Source organism: Pleurodeles waltl, chromosome 6 (assembly GCF_031143425.1).
Source record: "Pleurodeles waltl isolate 20211129_DDA chromosome 6, aPleWal1.hap1.20221129, whole genome shotgun sequence".
Classification (NCBI taxonomy): domain Eukaryota; kingdom Metazoa; phylum Chordata; class Amphibia; order Caudata; family Salamandridae; genus Pleurodeles; species Pleurodeles waltl.
In genome coordinates, this window is record NC_090445.1 from 49,945,036 (window position 1) to 49,967,728 (window position 22,693).

General features: G+C 44.4%; 1 protein-coding gene across 1 annotated transcript in view; it reads right to left on the minus strand.

Moving 5' to 3' along the window:
- Positions 1–312: 312 nt before the first annotated feature.
- LOC138299168 (vesicle-trafficking protein SEC22b-like) overlaps positions 313–22,693 on the minus strand; it is a 38,788-nt gene continuing 16,407 nt past the window's right edge. Inside the window, exons 3-5 of the mRNA XM_069237253.1 lie at positions 7,444–7,604; positions 6,665–6,811; positions 313–4,546 (exon numbers count right to left, since the gene is read on the minus strand). Coding sequence (XP_069093354.1) covers positions 4,389–4,546; positions 6,665–6,811; positions 7,444–7,604 — 466 coding nt within the window. The 3' untranslated portion in view covers positions 313–4,388. The remainder of the gene's footprint in view (positions 4,547–6,664; positions 6,812–7,443; positions 7,605–22,693) is intronic.

The window sequence follows — 22,693 nt, forward strand, 5'->3', positions numbered from 1 at the left end:
TGCTCTATTATATTGGGCGTGGTGCCCCCAGGGGAGCTGCAAACTAAAGCTGCTCTGGGGACAGTGCATTCAAGTGAAAAACAGAGCGGCTTTGAAGCAGCCGCTCTGTGTTTCACTGTGCAGGCAGGAACCCAGGTGAACTTTTAAGGAGGATTAGAGATCCCCTTGCAGGCACGTGCAGTGAGTGACTGCACCCACCTGAAAGATGTCTGGGGGATCCATGGGAACGCCTTTCCCCCTCCAGAGGGCTGCCATCAGGGGTTACCTTTGCCTGACAGAAGGTGGGCTACAAAGTGACCAGAGGCTAACATGTAGGCGCTATATAAAACATCATAATTTAATAAAAGGAGTAAATCACTGCACAGGTTTCATGTAAAGTAGGTTTCATTGTAGTATTTTGTTGTAAAATCTGCCTTTGCCTTGTTGCAGAAGTTTGAGATAAGTTTGACTTCTTTGCAGAAATTTGACATACAACAGATCTTTTTGCCCCAGTTTCATCTGAGGTATAATTCATGGCAGCCCTTATTGTAGCACTTGTTGTAAGCTCACCCTCTGTACACCATTTTCGTCTAAGCTAACCCTTACTGTATAAAGTAATATTGGCATGTAAACTAGCCCCTATCGTATAAGTTTCATGTAAAGTTGCCTTCACTGCTTAAACTACACTTTACTTCAGTCGTATTATGCAAACTAGCCCTTGTTGCACCATTTTTATTTACAGTAGTCAAAATATCAACATTTCTATATGAAGAGGCCTTTAATGTACCATTCAAACAACAGTTTAAGGACAACAGACTGGGCAACATCAACAGAGAGGGCCAGGTGTGCAGTAGAGGCTGACAGTGTCAGAGGTTGAGGTTGTCTTGGTGCAATACAGAAGCAGTATAGGAGCAAATGATTCAGTTTATTTGTGCTTTTTTAGTTTTCTTGTTTTAACCAATAGGCTCTGCTGATTTAGCGCTCACACTTCGAGTTCACTCCTTGGCGGGAGCTGTTGCACAAGTACCAACAAGGGCGTACAACTTACAAACAATTGTGTACACTGGGTATCGCAACATCTGGTTCATATCTTATAATAACCCATATCTTACACACAATTCAATGCAGTAAGTGCATTAACCCACTACATTTTTGGAATGGGATTACAACCTGTGTACTACAGGTGGTACATAGATGTCTGAAGAATATCTTTAAACCCACTGAGCTACCTCACAAGAACTGGGACCAGTGCCTTGCTGGCAAAAGGTAAATATATCCCCTATGACATGACTCACATTTTAACTTGAAGCAGTTAACTCCAATCCAATTTTGTACTATTTTTTTTTTCCTACGCTTTTTTATTTTCCAGCCATTTTGAGCTTGTCCACCTTTCATGTCTCTCCTTTCCTGCCCTTTTCTTCCTCTGTCCCCTAGTTTAATTTGTTTCTCCCCTTTCACTTTTGCTTTCCACCTCCACCGTTGCACAGGTACTGGTGAAGTGACAAGTGCAGCAGACTGGTCTCACTCTGAATTATTAAAATGCACTGTGCAGTGGCCATGAGCTTGCAGAAATGCATGAATGACTCAAGGAAACACTGGCCGCCTCCTGACAAATAGAAGCCCTCATTAAAGCCTTCTGACATACACTCGCTGTCAACACAGGGGTCTTAGGTAAAACACCTATGATCAAAACATTTTGATGCAAACTAGATTTTACTGCACCATTAATGCAGCCTTCATCACGCATTGTTGATGCAAACAAGCTCTTGACACTGAGGCCCATATTTATACTTTTTTTAGCGCCGCGTTTGCATCATTTTTTTACGCAAAAGCAGCGCAAATGCTGTGCTAAAAAAGTATAAATATGGGCCTGAATTCCCCATGCACAAGTCCAAGAGGGCTGGATCCATGCAGGATTTTTGTGACTTCCATTTAGATTAATTTTATGTAAATGTATTTTATGCGGATATCCTGAATACCTGGCATGGATCCACACCTCCAAGGCCGACGCTAGACACCACTGCACTGGCCTACACAACATAACGTAAACAAATGACTCAATTGAAATATCTTTGGGTGTTCACAGTACCTGTGCATACGCCTGTGGAGGTGGCATAGATCCCAGATTGTAAGTATGACTGGGCAAAACAGCATGAATTCATAGGGCCTGTTTACAAGTTGCTCATAATATTCCGACCCATGCGTAAACGCCTGTTTAGACATAGGTCGGAATTACAAATTTAAAGGTATTTAACACATCCATTATGTACCTCACTATTTAACTCAAAATTCTTTACATTTTGGCAGGTCAAACATGCTGAAATGTAACAAGGGGTAAAATACGGTATTTACTGTATCATGCGGCTTTTGGTGCGTTACACCCCACAATCCGTATGATATTCTCCATAAACTTGTGAAAGGTGTGATTTATATATCACCTGATAAAAAATATTGTTATTTATCAGGGGCGATAAATAACGCCTCGACTGCTGATCGGGCCCATAGCCATTGCCAGACAATTAACTATTACAGTCTCTCTGGCCCAAGGGTGCCTTCAGGTCTCAGTGAAGTTGTAGGAGTCTCCGCCACTGACCAGCCATCTCCCAGTTCCCAAAATTGACAGGCAAAACATCCTAAAATGAACAACATGGCTTAGGATGTGAAAAATACTTGTTCCCAGTTGGATTTTACTTCCTAACATGTGGATACAGGAATGTAAACACCGTGCCTATAAGGCACTGGTGCTTGCCCTTATTTAGAATTGATCTCTCCAAACTTGAGACATTTAATCATGCTCGCTAAAACTAGATAAACCCACGTAAAAAAAAACAGTCATAGCATGGAAAGAACATGCACCCTGGCAATAACAAATATCTACTTTCAGGCCTAGAAAACATCCTCAAGTGGCAGCTTGTTCACTTATAATTTTGCCTCAGATTTTATGAGTTTCACACTTTCCTCTGTCTGAAGGCTATGTTTAGTGAGGATGTAAGTAAATGTTTCCTGCTGTCCTGGACGAGGTGAGGGTCTTAGTAGAAAACTGCCAGTAGTAAGCAAAATAATCTTAAAATAAAGAATGCTCCAAGAGCAAAAAGTTACAGCAAAAGCCTGTGATTCCTAAGAAAGAAAGGAGCGCCTACCATTAGTACACACCAAAACCAGGTCCCAGGGCTAGAAAATAAATAAGATGTGACAATGAATGGATTTCACAAGGCATGAAACAGGTTTAAGTTAACAAATGAAGGCAGGTGGCCTGTGGACTATAGAGCAGTGTGGATTGAAGCATGTGAAAAAGATTAATTTCTTAAGGTGCAAAGAGTGGGGCCATTGCACCATAGTTAAAGCACATCTCCAAATCTTATGACCCCAATCAACTTCTCCCATATAGGCCATTCCACCAACAACACCCATATTTAACCTTGAGCTCCACTGAAGATGCCCAGTACCTAGATGCAAATTGGCGTGCTTTGTAACATCATCAGTATGAAATGCTATATAAATGCTACAATACAAAACGTAAATCCAGGATGGTCTGAAGAGCTGTGGCTACGAACATGAAATCCTCCTGTGATTTCGTTTCCTTGTCAGGTTGTGGCTGTAGCTTCAATGGTATCATCCTGGTTCTTACTCACAAAATCACTGATGTGCAGGAGGCCAATAGACCTAGAAGACCCAGACACTGCCAGGACAGGTTGGCTCAATGGCTGTGGTAGTCGAATATTCCATAGTTCTTTTGAGATGACAGTCCCAGACTTGTCCTTCTTCTAGGATGGCTCAGAGTTACAGGAGTTCTTAAAATGCTTGTACGTACGACTTGGATTGCTTTCCATAAAACCACAGAGGGTGTAAGGTGATACTTAGAAAAATCTATACTTCTGCAAATTCCTCCCTTTTTAGTATAATCAAAAGTATTAACGTAAAACTAAAACAAAAAGACACATTTAACAGTTCAATGGCACTGTTTGCTAACAACTCCAGAACCGCAGCAGCTGGAAGTCAAGAAAGCTGGTGGTGAGGAGGAGGATGGAGGAATGGTGACTCTTGCTAGCCTAGTAAGCCCTTGTAAAGTTCCCTGCTCATATCAGTCCTTTCAACTACTGTCCATAGCTTTAATCAGAGAAGTATTTGTAATACAGGAGACGGTCACTTTCAGGAGTACTGCTGTTTTAGACTACAAAAAGCTAGAGAAATAAATGTTTGTGACTTTGGCTTGGTTTTTCAATTTCACTTTGGCTTTCATTGCATTGACTCGAACAACTCAAGCAAAGTCCCGGTCTTCGCAATAGTCACTGAGATCAAAGCCCTCTCGGCTCCCACATCCCCTTTTTGACTACGCAGCAAACAAACTAGTATCCCTTCAGAAGAGGGCTCGTGCTGTAGGTGGAAGAGAGCCCACCAGGAAGGGACCGCTATATAAGCCACCAGAAACGCAGGTACATCATCAGCATGAAGAGGAAGATGCCAGAGGCCGCCAACTTGGCGTAGGTGGAGCGTGTGTTCAAATACTTGGCATCCTTTCGGTACTTCTTAGAGATCATGGAGAGGTTACCTGCCTTTGAGTCCAGAACTGCGGAGAGAGGGCGAGACAGTGCAGAATCAGTTAGCAGACCAGTGGCAGTGTAAGCATAGACCTATGACATCCAAATATGCAAAGCTCAGCGTGGGAGAATTAAGATGTACTGTGGGAACCACTCCAGGACACCTGAAGCTACACAAACAGCAGGAGGAGCAGACCTCCACTCCGTGCAGTGCATCCCTGCATCCCGCTACTGCAGTATCCTGGGCATCTCAGCTGCACTTCCTGTGGTACCATCTTGCTAAAGTTATCCTGGAGTAACATGATAGGGCCCACTGCGCTGCATCACTGCTGGCCTACTCGATAGGACACGCTCTATCCACACCACCCATGCAGTGCTTGACAAGGCTGTACCTCTCAGGGTCTGGTATCAGCACAGCCCTGCTTCATCTGAAGGGGTTTTCCTTCGGTACAGCACCTTCTGCTGTACCTGACAGTCTCCCATCGCTGCAGTTTCTCCTGCTGTACATGACAGGTTGATAACTGTAGAACCCTTGGCTGTCAGCGATAGATCTTTTCCTCACTGGAGCCACCATGAAGTTTCCTGCAGGCTTTTCAACCCTGCTCCTGCTACAGCATGACCGGGTGTGTCCGGCAGCACCTGACCTTGATGTAGCGACTTCTCCTTGCCCTAAGACTCCTGCTGTACCTACTACAGTGTTTGCTTTGTGCCACATCCCTGCTGTACCTGACAGTCTCTCATCCTTTGTGGATGACAGTCTCTCTCACTTTACAGTAACCTGCTGTACCTCACCTCCCTTCAGTACCACTGGAGTACCAAAGCTTCCCCATCTATACAGCGCCCCATGAAGTACTTAACACTCGTCCACCTGGTGAACAGCTCCCAATCAGCCATCTTCCTACAGCGCCCCCTGCTGCACCAGGACACCATCATTCATCACTGCAGCGCCAACTGTTTTACTCTGTATCACCCCCATCTGTGCTGGGAATGCCCCCTGTAGTACAATGATAGAGCCTCTACTTCCTGCAGCGCCCCCTGCTGCACCAGGGGACCATTGTTCATCACTGCAGCGCCAACTGTACATATATCATACAGCGCCAGACCTCGCTGCACCTCTTTCCAGGAGCTGCTCTGCTGTATCTCATCTCTGTATCACCCCATCTGTGCTGAGAATACCCCCTGTAGTACAATGATAGAGCCTCTACTTTCTGCAGCGCCCCCTACTGAACCTGACAATATCAGGATGCAGAGCCCCTGTAGTAAGTGACAAGGAGTGGCCCCTTCTGTACTTGACGGACCTCTCTTGGCTGCAGCGGCTTTTATGTGGAGAAGTGTGGCACAATGGTTAGAGTGGCAGACCCTGATGCAGAGGTCTGGGCTGGGACCAGGGTTCAATTCCCACCTCGGCGGGTGGTGGGCTCAATTCCCTTGGACCTGCTAATTCTCGCCTTGGTGCCTAATCTAATTAATGGGTCCCACTCTGTAACTCTGGGCAATAGCTTGCTTAATCTTCACAACAGCGCTTGCATGCCTGGCTTCCCCCTAAGTGGGTGCCTCACAGGGAAAAGCCAGGAGGGGTTCCACAGCGGTATGCGTACAGCACCTTGAGACCCTAACGGGTGAGTAGTGCACTATACAAGTGCAAAGTTTTATGTACCTGACAGCACCTTCCCTTGCAGTACTGCCCCTTGCTCTATCGGACAGTACCTCTCCTCACTCTTGCTCCCCCTCCTGTACCTGAAAGCACCTACACCTCCATACTGTACCTGACAGCGCCTCTCCAGGCTGCAGCGGCCCCAAACGCCCCTGACAGCGATCTTCTGGCTGCAGTGACGCCTGCTGGATCTCACAGCACTCCTGCTGGTTGCAGCGTCACCCGAGGTACCTAACAGCGGCTCTCCTGGCCGCTGTATCTAGCAACACCTCTCCTGATTGCAGCAGCCCCCGCTGTAGCTGACCCGCCTCTACTTGCTACAGCACATTCGTATGTGCCTGAAAGTTCCTCTGCATGGTGCACAGCCTCCAGTTGGTCCTTGCGCTCACCCAACTGCACACTAGCCTTGCTACACCTGACCGAGCCTTTCCTCAGTGCAGCACCCGCTTCTGTACCTAAAAGCCTTCAATCCCGACTGCGTCTCATGCTGTACCTGACAATGCCTCTCCTCGCTGCAGAACCTCCTCGATGTTAGTCACCATGATCTTCTGCACATCTTGGAGTTCACTGTTGATGGAGGTCAGGTGTCGCTTGGACCAGGAGTCCACATAGGATTTCTTCAGCTTCTGGATGTAGTTATCTGGACAAAGGGGGAAAGATAAGATGGAGGTGTGTTTACACGCAGGACACAAAGAAATGATATATATGCAAAGAAGGAGCCAAAGGGAGGAAGGAAAGAAGGATAGAAAATGAACTGCAAAAATCATAACATAAGGAGACCTACAATACACAATGGGGAGGAACAAAAAGAAAAGAGCACATTATAAACGAGAAAAAAGGAGAAGGTCACAGAATATATATAAGGCAAAAGCACAAGTAAAAGCAGAATACAAAAAAAAAAGGTATCCAATATTACAAGCCAGACTGACCAGGAAAAGGGAAAGAACATACAAGACAAAAAATGAATCGATAAAAAATAGTAGAAAAGGAAAAAGGATGAAGAATAACTTAAAGGAGGAACAAAAAAGAAAAAGAACAAAAATAAGGAAAAGAAAATATAAGAAAAAGGAGAAACATCAAAGAAGAGAGGAAATAAAGAGAAAATGAATTTAAGAAAATGAAAAACAAATAAGAAGGTAAAAAAGAGAAAAGAGAAATGAATCACTTCGATCATTGGACGTGGAAAGGAGGGCGAGAGAGTCCAAGGTCAGGTCACACACTACAAGAGAATGCCGGTGGTAGCCTGCCACCCAAGCCCAGACAGAGTCTTACCGAACTCAATGAAGGCGTAAGGCCTGGAGACCAGGCCTACCCGCTTGCCGTACAGCTCACTGAACTCTGCCTGCAGCTCCTCTAGGTAGGCGTAGGACAACTTTTTAGGGTAAGCTGCATCACACAGGATCAGGTAGCAGACCCCCTGTGAGATGAGGTAACTGCAAGAAAGGAACAGGTGGGGTCAGAGCACATCACGCAGTGGTAAGAACACATTATTCAGGCATCAGAACACATCGCTCGATGACAGAAGGCTTCACTTATCACCCAAGAATCAGAAAACACAGTTTGAGCAGTAGAACACATCACTTTGGGATCAGAATACATTGATATGAGGTCTGGGGTCAGACTAAATCTACTGGTTGTCACAACTTAAGAATGAGAAGGCAACACTCTGGGTCAAAACACATCACTCTGGGCTCAGAACACATTGTGCTGGGGTTAGATTCCCACTCTGGTTCCAACATATCCCTCATAAGTCAAACACATCATGGATGGTCGAAGCACACCACTTGGGGTTCAGCACCTAGGACAACGCATCATTTTGGGAAATTAGGCCAGGATACACCACTTAGAGCCTGACAGAAACAATCATCTGTTTGTGATAACAGATCAGCTGAGCGGGGTGTCAGTACATTTTAATTAAACAGGGGTCAGGCCACGTAACTTAAGTTTAGAACCCACACTTCGAAAGGTCAGAATCACAGGACTCTGTCGGTAGACAGTACACATATTTTGGGAGGAGTATCTCAACCAGGGACCACTCAGGTGTCCAGGAGAGATCTATAGGGAACACATTCCTCCCTCAAGAGTTCATTTTCAAAATGTACTTTGGTTAGAAACACCAAAAGCCTACCCATGACAGTCAACATTCAGAGCACCTGGAAGTGCAATGCCAACAGGTCTGGTGTATTAATTAAAGTGCTTTTTGTGTCATCAACAGGTTTACACTCAATATGTTATCATATATGCACTCTATCACTTATCTTTGCACTCATGCATCCATCCATTGACTCATTCTTACATTTACCCTCTGACACAACCACAATAAACAGACACAAGTTCAAGAACAGATGCAAGAGGAAATAATATAAGTAGAAAAAAGAAAACATATTGCCATCTAAACACGGCAGACATATCCTTGCAATAACAAAACTAACACAGTAGCAAGTGTTTGTCTTGCAGAAGTATTTTAAATAATCTATCATTATTTTAATGTTCAAGCATGGCTGCCACATTTGGAACCAACGAGTTGGCCATTTTGAAATGGTAAAACTATGATACACTATGGACAACACCATTCCATAATGGTTTACTAGTTCAAAGGAAGTGGCCATGAGGGATTAGTAGCACTGTGGAAGAAATGAGCTGCAAGCAAGCGATCAGTTATCACTGCTTGGAGAGCGGTATTATTACTCTTACAAAACATTAAGATAAAAAGAGAAACAAAGAAATGAAAAGGGAACTATAAAAGGAGAAAACTTAAAACAAAAGGACTGGACAATCAGTCTGGGCCAATAACTGATCTGTACTTAACAAATACCTCACGCAGTAAGCTGTCATGGATGGAAGCAGAGCGTAAACAATACTCAGGCCAGTGGCAGAAGTCAGCTGATCAAATGGCCCTCTGTGTATCTAAATGGATATATGTGCTGTTTAATGATTTATTTATTACAAGATTCTGGAAGACTGCTAAGCCCCCAAGGCCCCCGAAGCGATTCTGGCGAAGAATTACAGTCCAAATCTTTTAACCCTAGAGTTTGTCAGAGGCAGTAACCAACACCAAAATCCTTCTCTACAAAGGTAATATGAGTTCAGGTAACAAAATAATTATCTGTTGTCTTTAGAACAGAGAAACAACAATCCACATTTAAATGCCTAGTTACTTTAACATATGCTTTTTAAAATCAATATGTCAGACTTAACGCCTAGATCGTAACTTTCCTTAGAAACAATTAGGCCGGTAACTTTTATCATTGGTTTATTAGCATTACCAGCTCAGACCTCAACTAAACATTCCACAAGGCAACCATTAGGTATTCCATAATGAAATGACGACTATGTACAAAATTACAGTTGCCACGCCAATATAGAAACCCCTACTAATAGAGCCTAATAAGGATTACTATAGTGCAAATCATTTGTCCCCATGATTTGTCAGGTGGATCACCAACACCAAACTCCTTGCCTACTACAGTAATCTGCAAGATTCTGTGAGATAAAATGTGCCTACACTCAGTGATCCACTCTTAACAGCCTTTAACTCAGGGTCTCGCAGTAAAAATTAGAAACATGTCCAACACTACAGTTGGCAAAACAATATACAACCCATCTCAAGAGGGTCAAAAAAGAATCATCACAGTGAAACTCTACCCCAAGGGTTAGCAGAGTGGGTGACCAACATCAAAACACTACCTACTATGGTACTCTGTAAGATTACATGCAACCAAATATAAATCTACAACCTGTAACTTAATGCAATAACGTTCCACTGTTAGGGGCTCATTGGCTTTAACAAATGCTTTTCACAATAAATAGGCAAGGCTGACTTCCTTTGTCGTAACTTTTCATAATAAACAAACCAGACCTATGCATCTGGCAAAATGTTTCCCTGCACACAGATCAAACCTATAGCTGATATCATTGGCTTGTCACCATAACCAAACCAGCCTTCAGTAATGAGCTTAAGCCTTCCCATAAGGCAACCATCAGACATACAGTCATACAATTGCATACGCATACAAAATTAAGGGTGGTAAAGCAAAATACCATCTCTCCTAAGGCAGCCTCCTAAGGATTACCATAGTGCATATCGCCTATCCCCACAGTTTGTTCGGGTGGGTCACCAAAACCTTTGCCTACTCTCTAAATTTCCAGATAATAAAAAACCTGACTAGAGGCTTTAGCACAGTATAACAATCCATCCTTAAAAGCATATTGCATTTAACACCTTTCACCATAAGTATGTCAGATCTACTGCCTTTGTCATAACATTTAATAATAAACAGAACACCCCTAGGGAATCTGGTTTGACTTTTCCCATTGAACCAATAAGGCTTTACATCTTAACCAACACAGCACAATACAAGTGCACATAAACTGGCAAACATCTTGCATACAGTTATAAAATTACAAATATATAGAAAAATACAGTTTGCAAACTAATATACAACCCCCCTCAACAGGGCCTGATAAGAATAATTGCAGTGTAAAACCCAAGGGTTTGTCAGAGTTGTTGGCCAGCGGCTAAAACCCTTGTCTACTACAGTAATCTGTGAGATTACATGTAACAATATACCCGTCTATAGCCTGTAAAATGATGCGATAACAACCAACTGTTGAAGGTGTACCGCTTTAATAATGCTTTTCACAACAAGCTACACCGACGTCATAACGTTTTATAATAGGCAGATCAGCCCTATTGCATCAGACATAATGTTTCCCATTGGACCTATAAGGTCTAGAGCTTGTCGCCATAACCAACTCAGGTCTACTGTTTTGAGCGAAGATTTTCCACAAGGCATCCATCAGGCATACAGTCATAAAATTACAAGGCCATACACAATCACAGTTGGCTAAGCAAAATACTATTTCTCCTGGGAGGGCCTAACAAGGATTCTCATCGAACAAATCTTATATATGCATGGGTCATTGGCTTGCCACCATAATGAACTCGGTCATGCCGAACTGAGTATAAACTTTATCACAAGCCAAAAAGTGCAATACAAGCACTTTTTTCAGTGGAAGCACACACATTCAGCCCAATCAAATCCTGTACTCAAGAAAACCAACATGTGGGTGGAGCTTAAGTCCTTCCTAAGGTGAGCAACAGCCATACTTGAAAATGCCTATAGATTAGTGTAGCCCTGAGCATCTCATATTGCTCTCAAACACACAACTGCACTCTGTAGTCTAAACCTAGTGATGGGAAAGGGAATGGGAAGGAGAAGGCGCAGGGATTGGAAACCAGCAATACAGTCCTTATGACTGTGCCAGTGAAAATAAACACTGTCTACCAGACCTAAAAATAACTATTTACGTAATTTAAGATACGGTTTATTTTTCACCTTGAACATACTGCCCATTACAGAAACCCACATAAAAACATATTAGGCTTAATGGCTTAAAATAAGCCTTTGACTACAGTAACTCAAAAATCACCGGAAAAAAGTACCTAAACCCAGGGTTATCATACCAAGTTACATACCCTCGAAAATAAAATATTTATTAATCCAAAAAGGAGGAAAACTACCAGAAGTAAAATTAATAAAAACGTTTGCAAAAAATGCCTGTTAAGAAATATATAAAGTCATACTGCCACCTCCTGGTCAAGAAAGATACCATTACAATAGTTGTGCCATTCCGCACAGTTGATAGACTTTCAGATTACAAATATTAAAAGAAAAACAAACGTTAGCAAAGTTTATGCAAGATACTCCCTTTGTCAATGTTTTAGTCATTCAGCACAGCAGCTAACAGCTGATTTTTTTTCTTAAACAAAAAAGTGTTATAAGGTGGCCAGCACTGACAGAGGTGTAGTGTTGTTTATAAATTGCTGGCGGTAGGGCTGCTATCCAACATGGCTAACGACACTGACAAAGCCAATAGGTGGCGTAGGCGAGACCTATTGACTTTGCCAATGCTTTCTGTTGGAAGCACTGACAGAATAGGGCAAAGGAACGACGGGATGGGGCAAGCAATGACAGAAGGAAGGGTGGTGGGCAAGCACCGACGGAGGGTGCAAACACCGCAACTAGGGATTGGAGGTGCAAGCAATACAATGCAGATCGACAATAATGTGGGGTGGGAGGGGCCAAGCAACAACGGGGGCAAGGACAACAGCAACAAAACAAAAAAATCTGGCCTTGTGTTATGTAAAATGGCGCTCATGTTAGTCTCTCCGGTGCCCGCTGGTCGATTTTGCAAAATATATATTATTAAATGCAACGTGGGTCTTGGCGGGAAGTGGTGGGGGGGGGGGGGAAGAGGGGGCGGCAACCTGCAAATACATGCACTTATATGGAGTGCTGCAACTAGATGAAAAAATGAGTTCCGAAAGTGCAACAAGTGGAAGAATACTGGAGGGAACAGTAGTTAGGCCATGATCCAGGGGATGGGTACAAACACAAAGAGGAAGTCAAGCCGGCATACGCTAACAAAAGAGAAGCAAGGAAATGAGAGTGATGATGGGCCCAATCAATAATAAGAAATCAGTGGGCTCTAGGCCCCCTTCAAGTAAACAACACGTCTTGCAAGTGACAGCGCATGCGCGGTCTCAGGCAAGACCTAGCACAGGCTGACTCCCACCTACTGTTTCTAAAATGTATACACACTCTTTAAGAAACAGGATATAACTACCAAAAACAGGAACTGTTCGATCAACAGTGACACATTTTAAAGCTTTTGGAAATGAAAAGAACCAAAAAACTAAGAAAGCTACATAACTTACAGAATATCTACATCGTTAAAATAGAACAGGAGTATTTTAATAACATATCCCCAAATATGTTAAATAAACGTATTTTTTTAAATTTTTCAGCACTGAACTTTTTCAAACATTTATTGCTAAATATTTATTATGTGGGTGTTGCATTTAAGTCAATAATAATGTAACCAGTTCTATCCACACCGATAAGGTCCATTATAGAGAATCAGCCGCGGCACTGCTGTGAGCTTTCGCCTCACAAGAAGTCCCTATCCGCAAGGCTATTTGCGTACCTCAGTAAAACTTAGATGCACAGATATCAGCGTTTACAGGACAAATCCCATTCCTGATTTGCAGAATCAGAAAAGGTGAGAGTTGCTCCCTTTTACAGATAGCTTTGCATCCTGAAATATGCACAGAAGTAGAGTTTTTTTTTGTAGGATGAGGAGACAAGAGCTTCAAAACTGGCACGAAAAATGAATAATCTAGACCTCAGAGTTGGTCTAGGTAGAAAAAAGAATCTACTTTGAGAAATAACATTTTTGAAAGTTACCGTGTTCAAATGCACCACAGTTGCTCTTTCAGATTCCAAGCACTTTTACATTTCTTAGTGCATTTCATGAAAAGTGTAAATTATACAATGTAAGTACGTTCCTTAAGTGCACACATGTTCAACTTTCAACGTATGAATCTTCAATCAACCTCAAACTAAGTCTCACACAAAAATCCCATCCATGGAAGACAACACTAAACAAGATAGGAGGTTGTCAGACTCCAGACTGTGATGGCAAGCTGTGCGCTATACAAATAGGGAACTAGATAAATGTGATGTCAGAGCCTAATATTATTTAAGCATGTATGCAGAAATCAACACAACCTTGCACAGCATGTGTGGGAATAAAAGCTCTCACCTTGGCATGGGGAAAATCATGCCACTCAGAAAGGCCCCAGTCTGTCGCAATGTCTTCTCCCACACTAGCCAAGAAAATCCCATGTGCGGATCTACTGGGCCAATCAATTTCATATTTATGGTTCACGCCCCACCTTCACTAATAACGCTGGTATTTCTGATCACTGTCCATAACTGCAATGCTGATGCACAACTCTGACACGCTGGTCAATTATTTGCACCAGAAATGTTATTACACTGGGTGCAGAAGAAAGGAGCACTCAACAAGCCGGCCTCTGGGATAATAAGCCATTTCAATTCTAGGTGCGGCTACGACAACCCACTCTCCCAGAAATAAGCCGCCCGCGCCATGGTATACGGAGGCGCGCAGAAAGCGAATACAAGGATGCAGAAAACAGGAAAGAAAATGGAGATTAGATTACAGTGTAGATAACGGTGTAGTAGAAAAAGGAAATTACGAACAAACTATGGCTAACTATAAGACTTCACTGATCAAAGAAAAATGTGCCTATTATACACAGCAAATTGAGTCTGCTAAGAACTCCTCTAGAGAGTTATTTCAGATAGCAACAAAATTACTTACAATACCGTGCAATAAGTAGTAAGTACTGGTCAATCTTTCTGTAACTCGCTTGTGCATTTTTTCCTGGACAAAGCTGAACAGATTAATAATAAATTTGTTTCAGATAAAGAAATAATCTCTATTGGAAAAAAGCACTCCGGAGCAGTAGCGACTCGTGGGCTGTAAGGGGCGGGGCGTTGAAGCGCGGGATGGGGGAGGAGAGAGGGAATAAACATTAAATTAAATATTTTTTTTAAAAAAACACTTACCTCCTCCGCCGCTCCTCTGTCCCTCAACTCTCCTCTGCAGGCACAGGCTCCCAGCCTGCCCTGCACCAATCCGGACGCTGCTCAGAGCATTGGCTCAGAGGACTGGCTGTGTTACTGGGCTGGATAGAGCCGACAGCGCAAGTGTGTTTGGCCGGCACGAGACGGCCAGCCAAACAAACATGCACTGTGAAGGGGGAGTGCACAGCACTCCCCCTCTCAGTGCACGTCACCCCGTGGCCCGCCCCTTTCAAAGAAAAAAATAATAAACAGTTTATTAACGTTTTCTTTTAAAGGTTTTGCAGCTGGCGCTGCTGGCGGGGGGGCGACATTCCTATACCCAAACGGAGGTATACCACTGCTCCGGAGACTATAGCTCTTAATCTTACTAACATATTTATTCAATATTCAGGGAAGGCTACCTCCCTAAACAATGGAAAAGAGCCCCCCATACTCCCCCTACTTAAAAAGCAGAGCCTGAGTCTAACAGACTAAAACTACTGTCCTATTTCCTGCCTCCCCCTACCTGCGGAAATTGTTGAAAAGGAAATGAATCAACAGCTCGCACAACTTATACAAGAAAAACAACTTCTGGACCAAACTCATTTTGGGTTCAGTACTGGCCACAGCACTGAGACTGCTTAAAGTAAGGCTACTGAGGAGATAAGAGAAAGTATACTCAGGCAGAACCCGGCACACACTTGAAGCGTTCGTTTCTGAAAGTCTATCCAACTTTTTAAACTTGTTTGACCAAGACAAGAAGAATTATAATAATATGTCGGGTAAAATTGTGGAACTCTTGGACAATTAAATTCCAGTCCAAGTTCTGAAACAGAGGAGATGTCCGGCGGCACCTTGATATACACTTTCCTTAAAAAAACTGAAACAAGTTTGTAGACAACAAGAGAGAAAATGGCAAAGCTCCCTTAATGAGGACGATAAATTGCAACTTTGCTTCTCTTTAAACAACACAACAAGGAAATTAATAAAGCAGAAGCAGATTACTATGCCACTGCAATTTTAACCGGTTCCAATAACACCAAGAATATCTTTGACATTGTGTAAGAGGTATCTAATCCAGAATGTATGAAAAGGGACATTATTCCCTTGCAAGAACTATGTGATGCCCAGGCCTTATTCTTTGAAAAAAAGATTACTGATATCCTAACCAACATCAGGGACACTTCGCAACTCAGCTGTCCTTCTTCAGTTACGTTATCCCCAGAGAGCATGAAGGGTGGGGATTCTACTCTGCACTCCCCTTGCAATACATGTGAGATATTTCACAGTCATGATAAGCCCTGAGACAATCTGGCTTGTTTAGAGTCCATCTCGGAGGACTGTTTATTCTCCTCAGCTTGATCTATTTCCTATGGCTCTCCATGTCACCCTCTGCCGCACAAGATCTTGAAAAACCTGGCAGATGAATTGTTTCAACCGTTACAACAGATTTGTAACAGTCACTAAATTCAGGTCTGGTGCCATTGTCACGGAAAAGGGCCATTGTCCCCCTATCCTGAAGAACCCTTCCCTGGGTCCGCAGGCTCCCAGTAATTACCATTCTATATCTCTGTTGCCTTTTCCCATAAAACTTCTGGTGCGCTACGTTAGCAAAAATCTCTCTAACTTCCTAGAGGGACATGGTCTTTTAGAACAGAAAATGTTCGGCTTCAGACCGGGAAACGGGACCAAGTCAGCCCTACTTCTAGCCTTGAACGAGTTACAGATGCTAGTCGATTGAATCTTCTTGATCTATCTTCTGCATTCGACACAGCCAATCATAGCATCCTGCTAAACAGACTTGCCTCGTCCAGACTGGATGCTAGTCAATTGAATCGTCTTGATCTATCTGCTGCATTCGACACGGCCAATCATAGCATCCTGCTAAATAGACTTGCCTCGTCCGGACTGGATGCTAGTCGATTGAATCATGTTGATCTATCTGCTGCATTCAACACAGTCAATCATAGCATCCTGCTAAATAGACTTGCCCCATCCGGAGTGGGGGAACAGCCTTAAAATGGCTGTGTTGCTATTTATCTGAATGTAGCCAAGCAGTCACCCTTCTGCCTCTTAGACCAGCCTTCAGGAAGGTGAAAAATGGTGTTCCTCAAGGGTCGGCCCTTAGTCCCATCCTGTTTAATCTCTATATTGGACCTCTTATCAGTCTTATTAAATCGAATGATCTCAGAGTAGTTAACTATGCAGACGATACTCAGAAGATTTTGTCTTTGGTATTCCACAACTGCGTGAGGGACATCGCGATATGGCTGAACTTCAACTCTCTTAAATTTATGCTGCTCTACAAAGTCCCCATGAATCTTCCTTTAAATTTCTGTCCTCTTCCTGCAAAGGATGTACCAATTCCCTCAAACTCAGTCCATACTTTAGGAGTCTTCTTGATAATAAACTGTCCCTTGAAGTTCATACCACAAAAGTAGCTGGCACTTGTCTCTCGCTCCTGCGGGTCCTGCGGAAACTGCTTCCCATGCTGCCAGCTGATGCAAAAACTTTAATTATCTTTAGTGTGATCCTGTGCAGGCTTGACTATTACAGCTCTCTCATGCTTGGTGCCTGAAATATTTGATAAACAGACCATATAGAGTACACACTGTTGCGGCAAAGCTGGCCCTTAATTGTGCCAGAAGGTCCTCAGCCTCAGATGCCTTAAAGGAGCTTCAGTGACTACCAATTAAGCAGAGAATAGCTTTCAAATCTTTATGTATTGTTTTTAAAGCTTTACATGGACTTGGAACAGTCCCTTTGCAGATTCCCGATATGCCCCGGAGATCTTCGCTCTTCATCAGCATTCCTAGCCTGTGTTCCTAATGCTAAGAAATCAAGAATGGGAGGGTGGGCCTTCTCAGTTAGAGCTGCACAATTGTGGAATCAGCTCCCGAACCCCCTTAGACTAATGGAAGACTTGCTGTCTTTCAGGAAAAGGCTGAAGAACTGTCTCTTCCCTCAGTAACCTGTGTATATCACTGGTTGGACTCTTCTACTACTGTTCTTTAGTACCCTAGGCCCTAGCGCCATGATACCTCTTTGGTGAAACATGCGCTTTATAAATGCTAATAATAATACTAATAACAATAATAAGGGTTGTGCTGGACACGGGCAGATTGCAGCCCTTGTCCTCCTCAATCTCTCGGTGGCCTTTGATGCGGTCAACCATAAGGATTTGGTCGACTGTCTAAATGGCACCGGGACCAAAGGGACTGCACTCGCCCTGTTAAATCCTTTTCTTGCAGGACAAAAGCAAATTGAGGCTCTCAATCATTTTGCTTCCAAACCTTTTTCTCTGCCATGTGGGTCTCCTGCAAAAGTCCTCGCGTAGTCCAACAGTGCTTAATGTTTATGTTACAGCGTTGGCACTGTTGATCAAATCCTTTGGCTTTACCCTTGCTTCCTATGCCGATGTCACACAAATTGTTGTCATTATATAACAACGATAACAACATTGGCATTGGGTTTCACGACTGTATGCTAGCCGTTAGCGACTGGATGAGCAGAGCAGAGCAAAAACTGCCTGAAATTAAACATCCTGGTGGCCAGAGGAATTGGGATCACTTTCTATCCCAATTAGAAAGGCAAGAAACCTGGGAGTCATTATGGACGATAAACTTAATTTTGGAGACCAGGTTAATGCAGTCATCTCCTCTTTTTACACCTTGAGGATGATAAAAACAAATTCTCCCTTACATCCCACTGAATGCTCAAAAAACAGTGAAAACTGCTCTGATCCTTTCGGTTTGTATTTAAATATGCAGCAACAACATTAAAATAAACCACAAACCTTGCAAAATGCCACTGCCAGGCTGCTTTCAGGAATCCCCAAATTCAAATCTGTCTTTTGAGCAATCCACAACCTACACTGGTTGCCAGTCAAGAATCGCATCAAGTTTAAGGCCCTCTGCATAGCCTTCAAAGCACTGCACATCTCCAGCCCTGAATTCTTGAAGGAGGCCTTTAAGTGATATGAACCAGTTAGAAATGGGGCCTCTAGTTGGCAGTGGTTTGCACCCTGTCCAAGCAGGGACCCTCACTCTAGTCAGGGTAAGGGAGTCACACAGCTAAGCTAACCCCTGCTCACCTCTTTGGTAGCATGGTTCAAGCAGTCAGGCTTTACTCAGATGCAATGTGTATTTGTACAAACACACAGTAACACAGTGGAAACACCGGAAAAACCAGTTTAGAATAATAGTCAATATTTATCTGAGTAACACAAGACAAAAACAACAAAAATCCAACATACACAAGTAAAGATATCACTTTTTAAAGGTTTAAATGAGTCTTAATCCATAGGAATCATTGGTTGTATCCTTTTAATACATAGTACCTGGGATGCGTCAAAACCAAAGACGATGTGGTCCGCAAAGGAGGTGAGGCACCACAAAAGCAAAGCAATGCATTGGATCCTTACTGCGCATGGGAGGTGATGCGTTGGTTCCTTAATGGCAGGGAGGTGATGCGTTGGTGCTCTTTTCGCATGAAAGGTGGTCACGCAGCCTCGGTTCCTTACTGCGTTGCGGGTCGATGAAAATGTGACACTGCGGGACGATGTGTGGAAAATCCAGGCACGCTGTTGTGATGGAGCCGCTGTGGAACATGCACTGCGTCGGTCCCACAGGAACTGCATCAATTTTCAGCCATGCCAATTTGTGGCTTTTCTCCCTCAGGTCACCAGTTTCCACTTCTAAGGGCCCAGGGACGGGATTTGCACCACTTGGCAAGTCAGGGCTCTCTGCAGAAGAGCCCAGGCTCTGGTAGATGAAGACTTTGATGTCCCTGAGACTTTTTTACAGGAGTCAAGTTCAGTTCAAACCCTTGGAGTCCCGTCCTTTCACTCCGAGGGCAGAAGCAGCACGCAGCAGGCCAGGATAGCAAAGCAACAGGCAGAGTGGCAGTACCTCCTACAGCATCCAGCTCTTCATCCAGGCAGAATGTCCTCAGTTCAGAAGTGTAGGAAGCTGGCTCTGTATGCACTATTTCAAAGTAAGGAATAGTATGCACAGAGTCCAAGGGTTCCCCTTAGAGGTAAGATAGTGGCAAAAAGAGATAATACCAATGCTCTATTTTGTGGTAGTGTGGTCGAGCAGTAGGCTTATCAAAGGAGTAGTGTTAAGCATTTGTTGTACATACACACAGGCAATAAATGAGGAACACACACTCAGAGACAATTCAAGGCCAATAGGTTTTTGTATAGAAAAATATATTTTCTTAGTTTATTTTAAGAACCACAGGTTCAAATTCTACATGTAATACTTTGCATGAAAGGTATTGCAGGTAAGTACTTTAGGAACTTTGAATAATCACAATAGCATATATACTTTTCAAATAAAACACATATAGCTATTTTAAAACTAGACAGTGCAATTTTCACAGTTCCTAGAGGAGGTAAGTAATTGTTAGTTCTTGCAGGTAAGTAAACCACCTACGGGGTTCAGATTTGGGTCCAAGGTAGCCCACCGTTGGGGGTTCAGAGCAACCCCAAAGTTACCACACCAGCAGCTCAGGGCCGGTCAGGTGCAGAGTTCAAAGTGGTGCCCAAAACGCTTAAGCTTCAATGGAGAAGGGGGTGCCCCGGTTCCAGTCTGCCAGCAGGTAAGTACCCGCGTCTTCGGAGGGCAGACCAGGGGGGTTTTGTAGGGCACCGGGGGGGACACAAGTCCACACAGAAAGTACACCCTCAGCAGCGCGGGGGCGGCCGGGTGCAGTGTGCGAACAAGCGTCGGGTTTGTAATAGGAATCAATGGGAGACCAAGGGGTCTCTTCAGCGGTGCAGGCAGGCAAGGGGGGGGGCTCCTCGGGGTAGCCACCACCTGGGCAAGGGAGAGGGCCTCCTGGGGGTCACTCCTGCACTGGAGTTCCGATCCTTCAGGTCCTGGGGGCTGCGGGTGCAGGGTCTTTTCCAGGCGTCGGGATCTGAGAGTCAGGCAGTCGCGGTCAGGGGGAGCCTCGGGATTCCCTCTGTAGGCGTCGCTGTGGGGGCTCAGGGGGGGACAACTTTGGTTACTGACAGTCTCGGAGTCGCCGGGGAGTCCTCCCTGAAGTGTTGTTTCTCCACCAGTCGAGTCGGGGTCGCCGGGTGCAGGGTTGCAAGTCTCACGCTTCTGGCGGGAAACGCAGTCGTTTTAAAGTTGCTCCTTTGGAAACAAAGTTGCAGTCTTGAGTGAACAGGGCCGCTGTTCTCGGGAGTTTCTTGGTCCTTTTAGAGCAGGGCAGTCCTCTGAGGATTCAGAGGTCGCTGGTCCTGGGGAAAGCGTCGCTGGAGCAGTTTTCTTCCGAAGGGGGAGACAGGCCGGTAGAGCTGGGGCCAAGGCAGCTGGTGTCTCCGTCTTCTCTGCAAGGTTTTTCAGCTCAGCAGTCCTCTTCTTCTTAGGTTGCAGGAATCTGAGTTCCTAGGTTCAGGGGAGCCCCTAAATACAGAATTTAGGGGTGTGTTTAGGTCAGGGAGGGCAGTAGCCAATGGCTACTGTCCTTGAGGGTGGCTACACCCTCTTTGTGCCTCCTCCCAAGGGGAGGGGGTCACATTCCTATCCCTATTGGGGGGGATCCTCCATCTGCAAGATGGAGGATTCCTAAAAGTCAGAGTCACTTCAGCTCAGGTTGCCTTAGGGGCTGTCCTGACTGGTCAGTGACTCCTCCTTGTTTTTCTCATTATCTCCTCCGGCCTTGCCGCCAAAAGTGGGGCCGTGGCCGGAGGGGGCGGGCAACTCCACTAGCTGGAATGCCCTGTGGTGCTGGAACAAAGGGGGTGAGCCTTTGAGGCTCACCGCCAGGTGTTACAGCTCCTGCAAGGGGGAGGTGATAAGCATCTCCACCCAGTGCAGGCTTTGTTACTAGCCACAGAGTGACAAAGGCACTCTCCCCATGTGGCCAGCAACATGTCTCGAGGTGGCAGGCTGCTAAAACCAGTCAGCCTACACAGGTAGTTGGTTAAGGTTTCAGGGGGCACCTCTAAGGTGCCCTCTGGGGTGTATTTCACAATAAAATGTACACTGGCATCAGTGTGCATTTATTGTGCTGAGAAGTTTGATACCAAACTTCCCAGTTTTCAGTGTAACCATTATGGTGCTGTGGAGTTCGTGTTTGACAGACTCCCAGACCATATACTCTTATGGCTACACTGCACTTACAATGTCTAAGGTTTTGCTTAGACACTGTAGGGGCACAGTGCTCATGCACTGGTGCCCTCACCCATGGTATAGTGCACCCTGCCTTAGGGCTGTAAGGCCTGCTAGAGGGGTGACTTATCTATACTGCATAGGCAGTGTGAGGTTGGCATGGCACCCTGAGGGGAGTGCCATGTCGACTTACTCGTTTTGTCCTCACCAGCACACACAAGCTGACAAGCAGTGTGTCTGTGCTGAGTGAGGGGTCCCCAGGGTGGCATAAGATATGCTGCAGCCCTTAGAGACCTTCCCTGGCATCAGGGCTCTTGGTACCAGGGGTACCAGTTACAAGGGACTTACCTGGATGCCAGGGTGTGCCAATTGTGTAAACAAAAGTACAGGTTTAGGAAAAGAACACTGGTGCTGGGGCCTGGTTAGCAGACCTCAGCACACTTTCAATTCAAAACATAGCATCAGCAAAGGCAAAAAGTCAGGGGGTAACCATGTGTAGGAGGCTGGACTGGCTTGTAGTGAGTACCAAGGGGTACTTACACCTTGCACCAGGCCCAGGTATCCCTTATTAGTGTATAGGGTGTCTAGCAGCTTAGGCTGATAGATAATGGTAGCTTAGCAGAGCAGCTTAGGCTGAACTAGGAGACGTGTGAAGCTACTACAGTACCACAAGTGTCACTTGCACAATATCATAAGAAAACACAATACACAGTTATACTAAAAATAAAGGTACTTTATTTTTATGACAATATGCCAAAGTATCTTAGAGTGTACCCTCAGTGAGAGGATAGCAAATATACACAAGTTATATGTACACAATACCAAAAATATGCAGTATAGTCTTAGAAAACAGTGCAAACAATGTATAGTTACAATAGGATGCAATGGGGACACATAGGGATAGGGGCAACACAAACCATATACTCCAAAAGTGGAATGCGAACCACGAATGGACCCCAA